Genomic DNA, 12977 nt, shown 5'->3' on the forward strand with positions numbered 1-12977 from the left:
CTGGCCAACATTGCAAAACCCTGTCTCTACCCAAAACACAAAAATTAGCCAGGCATGGTAGCACACACCTGTAATCTCAGCTACTCTGGAGGCTGAGGCATGAGAATCACTTGAACCTAGGAGGCAGAGGTTGCAGTGAGCCAAGATCATGCCATTGCACTCCAACCTGAGTGACAGAGTGAGACTCTGTCTCAAAAAACAAAAACAAAAACAAAAAAAACCTTGCCACCTCAATTATTTAGTAACCCTCAGAAATAACTGTAAAGGAAAGACAGGTTAACTGCTTAATTCTGTTTATATGCCAGTTTTCAGAAAAATTAGTTAAGAACTCATTTGTGCTGGACATGGTAGCTCACGCCTATAATCTGGGATCGGATGGCGGGAAGATCGATCACTTGAGGCCAGGAGTTTGAGACCAGCCTGGGCAACAGTGAGACTCCATCTCTACAAAAAAAAAGTTTTTTAGAAAAGAACTCATTTGTTATTAAGGCTGAATGAAATGCCTTTGAGTCATTTGGCTTCAATAATAGTGACCATTAGGTCATATAAGATTGCATCTTCAACGGAAATTATTTCATAAAGAATTTCAAGACTAGGATTACTAATCATTATAACACAGTGGTTAACTCAACTATATTATACACTGTTTCTCTACATGACACTTTGTTTCTCTACATGTACTAATGTAGAGAAACAAAGTGTAATAATAATAATCATCTCTCTTAATCATCTTCCCTCTTAATTTCTGAGTATTCCTTGAACGTGAAGTCCTAACATTACCAAGATCGCCTGCACTACTTGGCAGTCTCAAGCTTAATACAATCTATTCACTATTTTAACAGCAGAGTGTTGGATGCAAACTATTTAAATGTCTAGCAGAAGTCAACTGCCCTTCACTTGATAGTCTCTTGAATTATGAAAGAATATTATATCATTTATCTAACAAAACCATTTATTACTAGACAATAAAAGTGGCAAAATGTGATAGTTCTCTAATTATGCAAAGACTCCTGGTGCTTTCAAGAGCAAGAAAGTTTTCAGAATTTATTTATAAAAATTAATGATAATGATGAAATTGTATTTAACTTTCATATAATTGCTGACACTAATTTATCAAAGACAGTGGTGAATACAATTCTTCACAGTATATAAGCATATTCTGTTTTAGGGTAGTAATGTATTATATTTAGCAAAAGGTTCCTAATACACACCATTAACAGTAATCCCTTCAACTGCCTTTCTTTAGCCTTTGGTAGTTCAAAATTATGTCAGGTATTAAAATCTGAACCCACCAAAATGTAGAGAACAAAAAATCTTATACTGCCTCCTCAAATATGGGGGAAGCGACTAAAATATAGAAAAATATTTTTAAAATAAATATGTGGTTTTTTTTTTCTTTTGGAGACAGAGTCTCGCTCTGTCACCCAGGCTGGAGTCCAGTGGCGCAGTCTTGACTCACAGCAACCTCTGCCTCCCAGCCTCAAGCAATTCTCTTGCCTCAGCAGCCCAAGTAGCTGGGATTACAGATGTGCGCCACCACACCTGGCTAATTTTTGTATTTTTAGTAGAGATGGGGTTTCACCATGTTGGCCAGACTGGTCTCGAACTCCTGACCTCAAGTGATCCACCCACCTCAGCCTCCCAAAATGCTGGGATTACAGGTGTGAGCCACTGTGCCCAGCCAATAAATGTTATTTTTAAGCACATGGGAAAAGAATATTTCAAGAACAAATTTGTCAAGTCAGTGTTTTGAACATCCTATTACTGTCAACAGATGATTACTGGCAATCAAATGGTGTATTTGCCATTTAAGAAGAAAAAGTATTAGATTAGCAGAAATTTTCATTCTCAGTATTTGTTTTAGTTAAATAGATCTATTATTAAAGCATTTCCCAAACTGTCCCAAGGGACACAAGGTTTCAAAAGATATATTCTAGAACAACAAAAAAGTGTCATGGTATCAACTAAGTTTCAGTATGTTAATATAGGGTAATAGTTCAGAATGTAGACCCTGTAGCCAAACTGCCTGGTTCAAATCCCAATTCTACCACATACCAGCTAAGTGCCCTGGGGAAAGTCACTTAATCTCTGTACTTTGATTCACCCCACTCTGTAAAAAGGGATAAAATCACCACTTATTTCATAGAGCAGTTGTGAGAAATATAAGGATACCTGTGTAGCACTCAGATGAATACCTAGCACATAGTAAGTGCTACATAAGTGTTTGTTATTATAGTAAATATACTGCCATAAGACCCAGTTAAATAGGCTTCTTGACTACAAAGCTTTAGGGATGCTTTTTTCTCCTTTTTTTTTTTAATTTTTCTTTTAGAACTTTAGAGATGCTTTTTTTTTTTGGCGGGGGTGGGGAGGGGCTCACTGAAACCTCTGCCTCCGGGTTCAAGTGATTCTCATGCCTCAGCCTACAGAGTAGGTGGGATTACAGGGGTGTGCCTCTATGCCCAGCTAGCTAATGTTTATATTTTTGGCAGAGGTGGGATTTCACCATGTTGGCCAGGCTGTTCTCAAACTGCTGACCTCAAGTGATCTGCCTGCCTTGGACTCCCAAATTGCTGGGGTTACAAGCATGAGCCACAGAGCCCTGCCTAGAGATGCTTTAATATGCCAATGTGCATCATCTATTCTCCAGAATGCACCCATGTGCTGAATGTAACATATCCCGAACTTACCCAATTATTTTTTCCTTTGGAAAACTCTTGATCATCTCATGAAACATTATTCCTTAAAACATAATTAAAATATTCAGCTGAAAGGCCATATAGATTATACTATCCCAGTGGCTATTAACAGACACCAAGCTCAAAAGAAGTTCCTTTACCCCTAAGGATAAGGGAAAGAATCCCTAATAGGGTTTTGCATACTTGTGGGATGTATGGCAATTAAAGACTAGGGGCATTTGGCAGTAAGGGATAGATTAGTAAAGAGAATTAAGGAAGGGAATAATGTGCACCTATAGATTCTCTGAAACTGGAGAAGAGTAGGGAAGAAATGGGAAAAGGAAAAACGAAGTTCTTTGGTTAACATCAAGGGAACTTACATTCCCTTACATCAAGGGAACTTACAACTTATTATGTCAACAATGTAGTACTTTATATAAACGACAGTCATTGGCTGCTGCTTTTCTCCATGGAACAGTGAGTGACAAACAAAGCTGTGCATACCTATTCAGATATGTTTAGAATATAGCAGACTAACTTTGATTTCCTCTAATCTGTGTCTCTGAACTGACCTCCTTTTATCACATTAGAAAAACTGAAGAGGCTCATTCACTCATCTATGTTCCTCCCCTCACCTCCTTGTCATCTAGCCAATTCTGATGTGCAGATGTGTCCACAGTGACTCACCATTACAATTCGGTAATACTTACCGTTTAAAGTCAAAAAGAGGTAAAGAAACTTTGCCCAAAGCTTCTGGTCCCTTTCTCTGCTTATTAGAATCAGGGGAACTTCCACTGCTCTGATTTAAAATTCCAAAAAGAGTAAGGTGAAGAACTGATTCTAATGGCAATTGTGATATCTGGATAGGAAAAATGATTCTATGGGGGGAAAAATGTATTAATAGAACAAATTAGATTGAATGATTTTGAAATTTAACACTTTAATGAGATTGACAATTTTAGGTATTGTATTTAACTTTTCAAATAATCTTTATTTTGGTATTTTTATTTTATTTTATTGAGATGGCGTTTTTGCTCTGTTGCCTAGGCTGGAGTGCAATGGCACGATCTTGGCTCACTGCAACCTCCGCCTCCTGGGTTCAAGTGATTCTCCTGCCTCCGACTCTCGAGTAGCTGGGATTATAGGCACCCACCACCACGCCCAGCTAATTTTCGTATTTTTAGTAGAGACGGGGTTTCACCATGTTGGCCAGGCTGGTCTCAAACTCCTGACCTCAGGTGATCCACTCAGCCTCCCAAAGTGCTAGGATTATAGGTGTGAGCCACCACGCCAGCCTCAAATAATCTTTAATACTGAGTAACCTTTAGCTAAATAGAAGTCTGGCTAACTTGTCCTATTAACAATTTTAAATAAATTTTATTAACAGTATAAAATTTCAAAATATAACATTTCTTTCTTTAAAGACTTGCAAATGCCTTTGAGATTTCTAGTGTCAATTTCCAGGCAAAATAATATTAGTCATTTTTATTTCCTTTTGGAAAAACTAGATGAATGTTTATGAGAATTTCTGTTTTGGGATGTAAGAATGCACACAAACATATATAATAAGTATATACACAAACAGCCTTCCTTCCTCCTTCCTTTCCTCCCTCTCTTCCCTCCCATGAAAAAAAGAAAAGTATATACACCAACAGACATATGTTTACCAATGCATTATTTTTTTAAGTCTGAAAGAACACTTGAAGTCAACAGTAGGCACTCTGATAGCAAATGTTGAAAATAGAGTGACACTTTCTACTTATATGCATTTTTGTGTTACTTGATTGCTTTCACAGACATGTATTATTTTATAATATAAAAGAAAATAAGACAATAGGAAAACAGTTAATAAATGTGGAACAAATAGTAAAAAGTTCTGCAACTGTCTATCTGCCTAAATAATGAGAGTTCCCTTAGTTTAAAAACACTATTTTAGGCCAGGCACAGTGGCTCACACCTGTAATCCCAGCACTTTGGGAGGCCACAGTGGCTCACACCTGTAATCCCAGCACTTTGGGAGGCCAAGGTGGGTGGATCACCTGAGGTCAGGAATTCAAGACTAGCCTGGCCAACATGGCAAAACCCCTTTTCTACTAAAAATACAAAAAAATTAGCCAGGCATGGTGGCACACACCTGTAATCTCAGCTACTCGGGAGGCTGAGGCAGAGAATCACTTGAACCCAGGAAGCTGAGGTTACAGTGGGCCAAGATTGCACCACTGCACTCCAGCTTGGGTGACAGAGTGAGACTCCATCTCAAAAAAAAAAAAAAAGAAAAAACACTATTTAAAAAATATGAATAGTACAAAATATCATCTTGTACATGGATTTAAGATAATGTTTTTTCGGCTAGACGTGGTGGCTCATGCCTGTAATTCCAGCACTTTGGGAGGCCGAGGTGGGCGGATCACCTGAGGTCAGGAGTTCAAGACCAGCCTGGCCAACATGGTGAAACCCCAACTCTACTAAACATACAAAAAATTAGCCAGGCGTGGTGGCGCATGCCTGTAATCCCAGTTACTCAGGAGGCTGAGACAGGAAAATTGCTTGAACTCGAGAGGCGGAGCTTGCAGTGAGCTGAGATCATGCCACTGCACTCTAGCCTGGGCAACAAGGGCAAAACTCCGCCTCAAAAAAGTAAAAAGATAACTTTTTTCGTTAAGTGTTGATTAATCTAAGAGCCAGAATTGTTATATAGTGTTACAGAATAAATACTGAAGCAAGCAATGCTATAAAATACTGTCTTTCTATAACTTTCATTCCTTTCTATAACTATAAATTTATATCTTTAACTTGACAAAGTCTAAAAAGAATGGTATGTTTTTGTAATTTCATAATATAAAGGCTTAAAAGGGTATTTCTTTTTTTTTTTTTTTTTTTTTTGAGATGGAGTCTTGCTCTGTTGCCTAGGCTGGAGTGCAGTGGCTCAATCTCGGCTCACTGAAAGCTCCGCCTCCCAGATTCATGCCATTCTCCTGCCTCAGCCTCCCGAGTAGCTGGGACCACAGGCGCCCGCCACCACGCCCGGCTAATTTTTTGTATTTTTAGTAGAGACAGGGTTTCACCGTGTTAACCAGGATGGTCTCGATCTCCTGACCTCGTGATCCGCCCGCCTTGGCCTCCCAAAGTGCTGGGATTACAGGCGTGAGCCACCGCGCCTGGCCAGTATTTAATATTTTTTAATGAGAATTTCAGTCTGTTCTATAAAATCATATCTAGAAGAGATCTTAAGACATAAGTCAGAAGTTAATGAATTTCAATGAAAATTGCAATAAAAATTAAAGCTAGGATGCATACATTGGAAAAAGTAAACAACAGGACACACTGAAAGAATAAAAAGCCAGAAATTTCACTTACAGTTCATCCCATTTAATAAGATAGAAGAAATTCTTGTAAGTGCCAACCTTCTTTGATTGAATAGGTTTAAAAAGATCCTTTCCATTGTGAGACAGTGAACATATCAAGTAGTATTTTTCATAACTGAGAAAAGAAAGTTTAACTTGATTTCTATCATGATAATACAAATTAGTTAACTAATACAAATACATTAGCAGTTCTTCCTCCAAAGAGACTAATATCTGAAATAATCTGGTCACCTTTCATTTGAATTTTTAGAAGTCCATCTGAAATTTAACCACTGCAAATTCTATGAAAATAGAAAAGAGGTTTGGTAAAGGGGATAAAAAGGGGAATGTAAGTTCCTAGGTCCCAGTTTAAAGCATGGTCATAATAACACCAGCTGGATAATTTACTTTAATTTTGTGCTCAGTTAGTTATTAGCTTCAGATTTTAGTTGAACAACACTGAATAATGTATTTATTCATTTCTGGGTAGAAAGAGTACAAACATTACCTTCCCTAGGTGCATTTTCCTTTGCTAAGCTACTGAAATAGAGTCAGCTAAGCATGTGCCTGACTTGCATCGAGCCAATCTTCCTAGTCTATTGGGAGTCTTCCATTTATGGGGACAGATGCTATTGTATTCTCTCATTAGATTGCAGTGACTCAGCCACTAATTGCCAAGTACACAGCTGGTTGGATACAGTCAGGTAATCTTGTAAAGCAGGAGTCTTAGATTCAATAAAATTGTATTCTACTTAATCTAACTTACTGCTAGCCTTACATGTTAACCATTCTGTTCATATATACAATTTATTTATCATTCTAAATTTAATTCAAATCAAATTTCGTTGGTTCACACAATACCCCTAAGCAAACTATTTGGTTATTTTTCTCAACTTTATTCCATTTACTCCTATTTATGTCAGCATTTTATTCACTTACTTTCTATTTTTATCACCGTTTTCTGTATTGTCTTCTACTGGGTATTTGTTCACCTCATTAGTATCCCTATGTATATTTGTGTGTGTCTATGTACAAACGTGTGTGTGTGTGTGTGCCTACGGAGAATGTGAAGATTATTATCCCTGTAATGAAATACCTTCAGATACCATCAATATCCATTTAAATGCAAGTTCCAGAAGAGTACAGGTTTTTTGCCGCCTTGTACTACTGAATCCCCGGTACTAAGAATACTGCCCACAGATGGTGCTCAATAAATATTTATTGAATAAATTAAAACATCACTTTTAAGTCACTAAATTATTATATTTTAATCTAAAGCCCAATTTAAGCAAAACTTAGGTTTGATATTTCTTCAGTAGACTTTTTTATAGCATTAAGCTACTATAAAACTATTTCACTAAAAATATTTCTGACTTTTCAGTTCATACATTGATTTTCAAATAAAGTAAAACTGGCGGCTGGGTGTGGTGACTCATGCCTGTAATCCCAGAACTTTGGGAGACCGAGGTAGGCAGATCACTTGAGGTCAGGAGTTTGAGACCAGCCTGGCCAACAAGGTGAAATCTCGTCTCTACTAAAAATACAAAAATTAGCCAGGCATGGTGGTGCACACCTGTAATCCTAGCTACTGGGGGGGCTGAGGCACAAGAATTGCTTGAACCCTGGAATCAGAGGTTGCAGTGAGCCGAGATCGCGCCACTGCACTCTACCCTGGGCAACAATGCAAGACTCCATATCAAAAAAAAAAAAAAAAAAAAAAATGAACGAACACCGGTCTTAAATTGCCTAATTAACTGACATTTGCTCTGTTTTCCTGCTATATTTGCTCTGTTTTCCTGCTATATTTTCCTGCTTTTGGCATGTAAAGAGTTACATTTTTTTTACTGGAAGTGCTTCAAATACCTCTGTAATTTTTAAGAAAATAACAAAGGTATCTGCTGGTTAGTCATTTAAACACCAAGATAACTGGTTGCTGACATTTTACAAGATCAGAATAGCTGCTAGATAAAGCTGCACATATTTTCTTTTTATTTTTTTGAGACAAGAGTCTTGCTCTGTCACCCAGGCTGAAGTGCAGTGGCATGATATAGCTCACTGCAGTCTTCATCTCCTGGCTCGAGCAATACTCCTGCCTCAGCCTTCTGAGTAGCTGGGACTACAGGTGCACACCACCACTGGCTATTTTTTTTTTTTTAAATGGAGTTTAGCTCTTGTTGACAAGGCTGGAGTGCAATGGTGCAATCTTGGCTCACCACAACCTCCACCTCCTGGGTCCAAGTGATTCTCCTGCCTCAGCCTCCCAAGTAGCTGGGATTAGAGGCATGTGCCACCACACCCAGCTAATTTTGTATTTTTAGTAGAGACAGGGTCTCTCCATGTTTGTCAGGCTGGTCTCGAACTCCTGACCTCAGGTGATCCACCCGCTTCAGCCTCCCAAGGTGCTGGGATTACAGGCATGAGCCACCGTGCCTGACTGGCTAATTTTTAAAAAATTCTTTTTAGTAGAGATGAGGTCTCATTGCCAAGGCTGGTCTCCAACTCCTGGGGTCAAGCAATCCTCCCACTGTGGCCTCACAAAGCCTTGGGATTACAGGTGCAAGCCACCATGCCTGGCTGCTTAAACAGTTACTTACTTTGATACCCAATTACTTGAAATTCCATGAGCAGCAAAAATAGTAAACTGGAGCTGCTCTGTTGTAGTCCATGCTTCCTTGACACTCTTGCTACTTTGGGCACAGTCTGTAGGACTCCTACCAGAATTTGCATGGAGTCTGAGAAGATCATAAATTGCTGCAGTTAATTGGTTTATGCTTACTTGAACAGGATTTTCAGGATTAAGTGAGCCTAGATTAAAGAAAAAAAAAGTTAATAGATTCTCTGAAAAGGCGATGATTATTGCTAAAATTTAAAGATTTAAACACATACCCCTAGTTGAACTCTTGCTAGTGTCTTCTCCTCCAAACAAAGAAGTCACCTACACATGCACACACACACACAATAGTCAGAAAATTGCCTATGACATAATATAAAATGTCAAATACTATGTCCAAGAAACTCTTTCCAGGGGAAACCTCCCAAGTATCTACAGAATTAATAAAATGATAAATAAATAATGCAAAAAGAAAGGGAAAACCACAAACCAAGATTATTTTTAGTATTAAGAAAATCAGAATAACTAAAAACTACTGTGAAATATCACAGAAACACAACAAAATCTGCTTGGTTAATACTAATTTGAAATCCAGAAGTGACAAGTACAGTATTTTTCCATTAGTTGCTCTAAAACAACATAAGAATATCCTTAAAGAAAAAAATCTAGAACTCTATTTATTACTACTTGGTTGGTGACTCAAAAAAGTGCTTATAATTATCTAAACTGACTCCCCTCCCATCTATTGTCTGCTCCTTTATCCATCAAATGGGTAAAATAAATAGAAGCCTCAGACAAAATTAGGTCCATGGTAGTTGATCACCTTCAAGTAATTTCATATATATATATATGTATGTATGTGTGTGTGTGTGTGTGTGTGTGTGTATGTATATAAGTTTCTAAAAAGAAGCACATAAAAAAGTAGAAAAAAAGAAACCCACATCTCTACATACCATATGGATAGGATCTTTCTGAGAATGCATGGACTATGTTATCTTCTAGATATCGAGGGGCACACCATCAACATAACTTTTCTATCCTTTATATTTATCATGGCCTGTGAGATGCACCCCTTCTTTTATCCTTGCAATTAAAGATATAAATGTCTCTATGAAGCAAGTTAATTAAATCCCCTGGAAATGTCATGAGGGACAGCTTTTATTAAAAGCAACAGTATAATCTAAAGGGAAGGCCCCTAACTTGGCTGCTTCTCAGGCATTACAGCTGAGGCCCTTGGTCTTTTCTACAGGGAGTATTAGCCACTTCCCCCACTGATTATCAGTGATTAGAACTTCCCTCACTGATAATCAGGACGCTTCCACCCCAAGGGAGAAGTGATAGTTACTGTCCTCCAGGTCTTCTAAGCTCAATATCTATCCTTAAACCCCAAACCAACTCATTTATGCCAGAGGTCCTCCTCTATACACAAAGGGTTCACAGTTTGACATCCACCTGTTGAATGTCAACTCTCATAAAGCTCTTCCAAGGCAGCCCAACTTCTTACCAAGGAATCCCCACCTAACCAAGTAAGTGATTCAACCCAAAAGTAAAAGCCAAAGTTAAAATGACAATATTTTGTCTAGGATAAGGCAAAAATCTCCTGTTTAAGTACATATTTGCATGTAATAAAATCCTAGTTACCAAAAATACTCACATCAGCAGTTTTACTCCTTGGAAGATTAACTGCTCTCTTTAGCTTCTTTACTGATTCTGTAATGGCAAGAGTCTCGACACCATCTAAAGCACTACAGATTTTTCTTACAGCTTTAATTACTTGATCTACTGCTCGGTGCTGGTTCTTTAAAAATAAAAAATAAAATAAAAATAGGTAGGTGAAATTTAAAGGACCAATTCCAGAGACGAAGTCAGAAACTAGATATCTTAGATATCCCTAACAGATATCCTCTACTCTTTTGTGATGACAAAGAAAAAAGATAGCTTTTCAATTGTACAGTTTATTTCAAAGTAGGAAAAGGCAAGGCCGGGTTAATTTTCACTTCGCCTGACACAATTATTCATATGCAAATTGCTATTAATTTTACATTAGAATCAGAAGTAGAAACATAAATTAGTAGCAAATCACTAAAACTAGAGCTATTTTTTTCTTATTCTCATTTGGAAATAATTTCCACATTGAAAATAACCCTTCTCTTCCTCCTGCAAAAATATGGTATCAAAAACCAAGTTCTTCAGAGGTCGGTCACATATTAATAACACTTGGCAACATTTACCTGAGAAGTACATACCTCATTAAGAAACATTCTTATATAATGTATTAATTCATAAAACATTTATGCCAAACTTTCATGCCAAGTACTGTTAGAATGGGCTGAAACTCAGTACTATACCACCCCTTAAAAATTTAAATTTTTCCACCCTTGAGGCTTGGCTACTAAAAACCTTCACCTTCAAGCTTAAATGAAACCACCTAATTTTCTCAAATACCCAATTACCCTGTAGTCCTCGGAGCCTGTTTTCTAGCTCCTCATTTTTGCTTATTTGACTTATACTTCCTGCTTCCTTTTACTTCACATTCATGCAAAAATCTTTCCAGTTTTGAAGGTCATGCCATTCTCCTATATTACTTCATATTACTTTGCCTTTTTTTTTTTTGAGATGGACTCTCATTCTGTTGCCCAGGCTGGAGTGCAGTGGTGGGATCTTGGCTCACTGCAACCTCCCGGGTTCAAGTGATTCTCCTGCCTCAGCCTCCCGAGTAGCTGGGATTACAGGTGTCTGCCACCATGCCTGGCTAATTTTTGTATTTTTAGTAGAGATGGGGTTTCACCATGTTGGTCAGGCTGGTCTCAAACTCCTGACCTCAGATGATCCGACTGCCTCAGCCTCCCAAAGTGCTGGGATGACAGGCGTGAGCCACTGCGCCTGGCCTACACTACTCTTTAAGTGCCAATTATCAATTTATTGTCTATCAGTTCCAAATCCACCCTTCCTCTGCTTTCCTTTCTGATACTAGAGCTAGACCCTATAAACATTTCTCTTTGCCAAGCTAGCGCATTTTTAGATTTTGTCAATTGAACACACAGAAAGGACCCTCCAAGACCAAGAGCATTAGGAAGACACTTCCCATCTGGGTTCCTGCCTTCTAATTTTTTTAAAAAGTCTTTTAATTTTTATTACTCAAAAAAGCTTCATCTTTTATTTAGCTTTCTGACTCTGCTTGTGCTTTCAACACTTTCACAATGATTTTCTGCTCCTTGATAAGGAAAGCATGCTTGATCCTGTCACTAACACATTTAGCACACATGGAATCACCATAGGCCCTGCTGACATGTTTTTTGTTTTGGACAATCTCATAAGGGCTTTAGGTCTCACAGCACGAACCCCTCAAAGTCTACCTGGGTACACACCACATGCAGATTTTGGTGCTTTCCCAACCTTCTTGGTACAAAGGTAAACAATTCTATTACCAGGGGTTCAGGACAGCCTAGTTTTGTTAGAGGCTAGGAAAGCCTATGAGGGTATGCCAAATGCCCCGGAAGACGAAAAACAGCCAGCTTGCTTTTTTTTTAAATTCAGTGTGAGAGCTGAGTAGTCCTCAAAGACTACCTCTAGCTGCACCCTCATGCTATGTTCTCCTACCTGACACCTTTGGCTAAATTTATCTAGCAGGTTTCTTTGCCATAGGCAACTATGAATTCCTGTGAGAGCCATACTCTCTTCAAAGAGACTAAATTTCAGTCTAAGGTTTGGGGAGAGACTTTATCACAGTCCTTAGAGTGTTTTACTGTCCTTTTTTCCTCAGCCTAGAGGTGATAGCTGCTTTTATGCACCTCCTATCGCTGGACCCCTTAGAGTAGGGTTGGCAAACTTTTCCTTTAAAAGGCCAGTTAGTAAATATTTTAGGCTTTGTGGACCATACAGTCTCTGGCACCAATTCAGCTCTGCCATTAAAACGTGAACACAGACACAAACAATACATAAACAAATGACCAAATGACTGTCACTATAGGTCCAATAAAACTTTATTTACAAAAACAGAGAGCAGGCCAGATTTGGTGTGTGAGCCATAGTATGCCAATTCCTGCCTTAGAGTCCTCTTTCACCCCTTAAAGCAATTAATCATCTTTTACTAATTAATGATTTTTTTTTTTTGAGACGAAATCTCGCTTTTGTCCCCCAGGCTGGAGTGCGATGGTGCGATCTTGGCTCACTGCAACCTCCGCCTCCCAGGTTCAAGCGTTTCTCCTGCCGCAGCCTCCTAAGTAGCTGGGATTACAGGCGCCTGCCACCACGCCAGCTAATTTTTCTATTTTTTTTAAAGTAGAGACGAGGTTTCACCATGTTGGCCAGGCTGGTCTTGAACTCCTGACCTTAGGTGATCCA

The 12977-nt window shown here is 38.5% G+C and overlaps 1 protein-coding gene across 7 annotated transcripts in view; it reads right to left on the reverse strand.

Annotated features, from left to right (window-relative positions):
* The window catches only part of PIK3C2A (phosphatidylinositol-4-phosphate 3-kinase catalytic subunit type 2 alpha), a 120777-nt gene that overhangs the window by 42138 nt on the left and 65662 nt on the right, over nt 1-12977 (reverse strand). For 5 of the 7 annotated variants that reach the window (XR_010147498.1, XR_010147496.1, XM_054661205.2 and 2 more), the window contains 5 exons: nt 10288-10431; nt 8909-8957; nt 8617-8827; nt 6036-6158; nt 3389-3556 (listed from right to left, as the gene is read on the reverse strand). Coding sequence is in view for 4 of the 7 variants with exons in the window: in XM_054661205.2 (XP_054517180.2) it covers nt 3389-3556; nt 6036-6158; nt 8617-8827; nt 8909-8957; nt 10288-10431 (695 nt within the window). In the remaining 3 variants the exon portion in view is untranslated. The remainder of the gene's footprint in view (nt 1-3388; nt 3557-6035; nt 6159-8616; nt 8828-8908; nt 8958-10287; nt 10432-12977) is intronic. The other 2 variants (XR_010147497.1, XM_009460000.4) reach the window with 1 other exon arrangement.

Source organism: Pan troglodytes, chromosome 9, assembly GCF_028858775.2.
Source record: "Pan troglodytes isolate AG18354 chromosome 9, NHGRI_mPanTro3-v2.0_pri, whole genome shotgun sequence".
NCBI classification, from domain to species: domain Eukaryota; kingdom Metazoa; phylum Chordata; class Mammalia; order Primates; family Hominidae; genus Pan; species Pan troglodytes.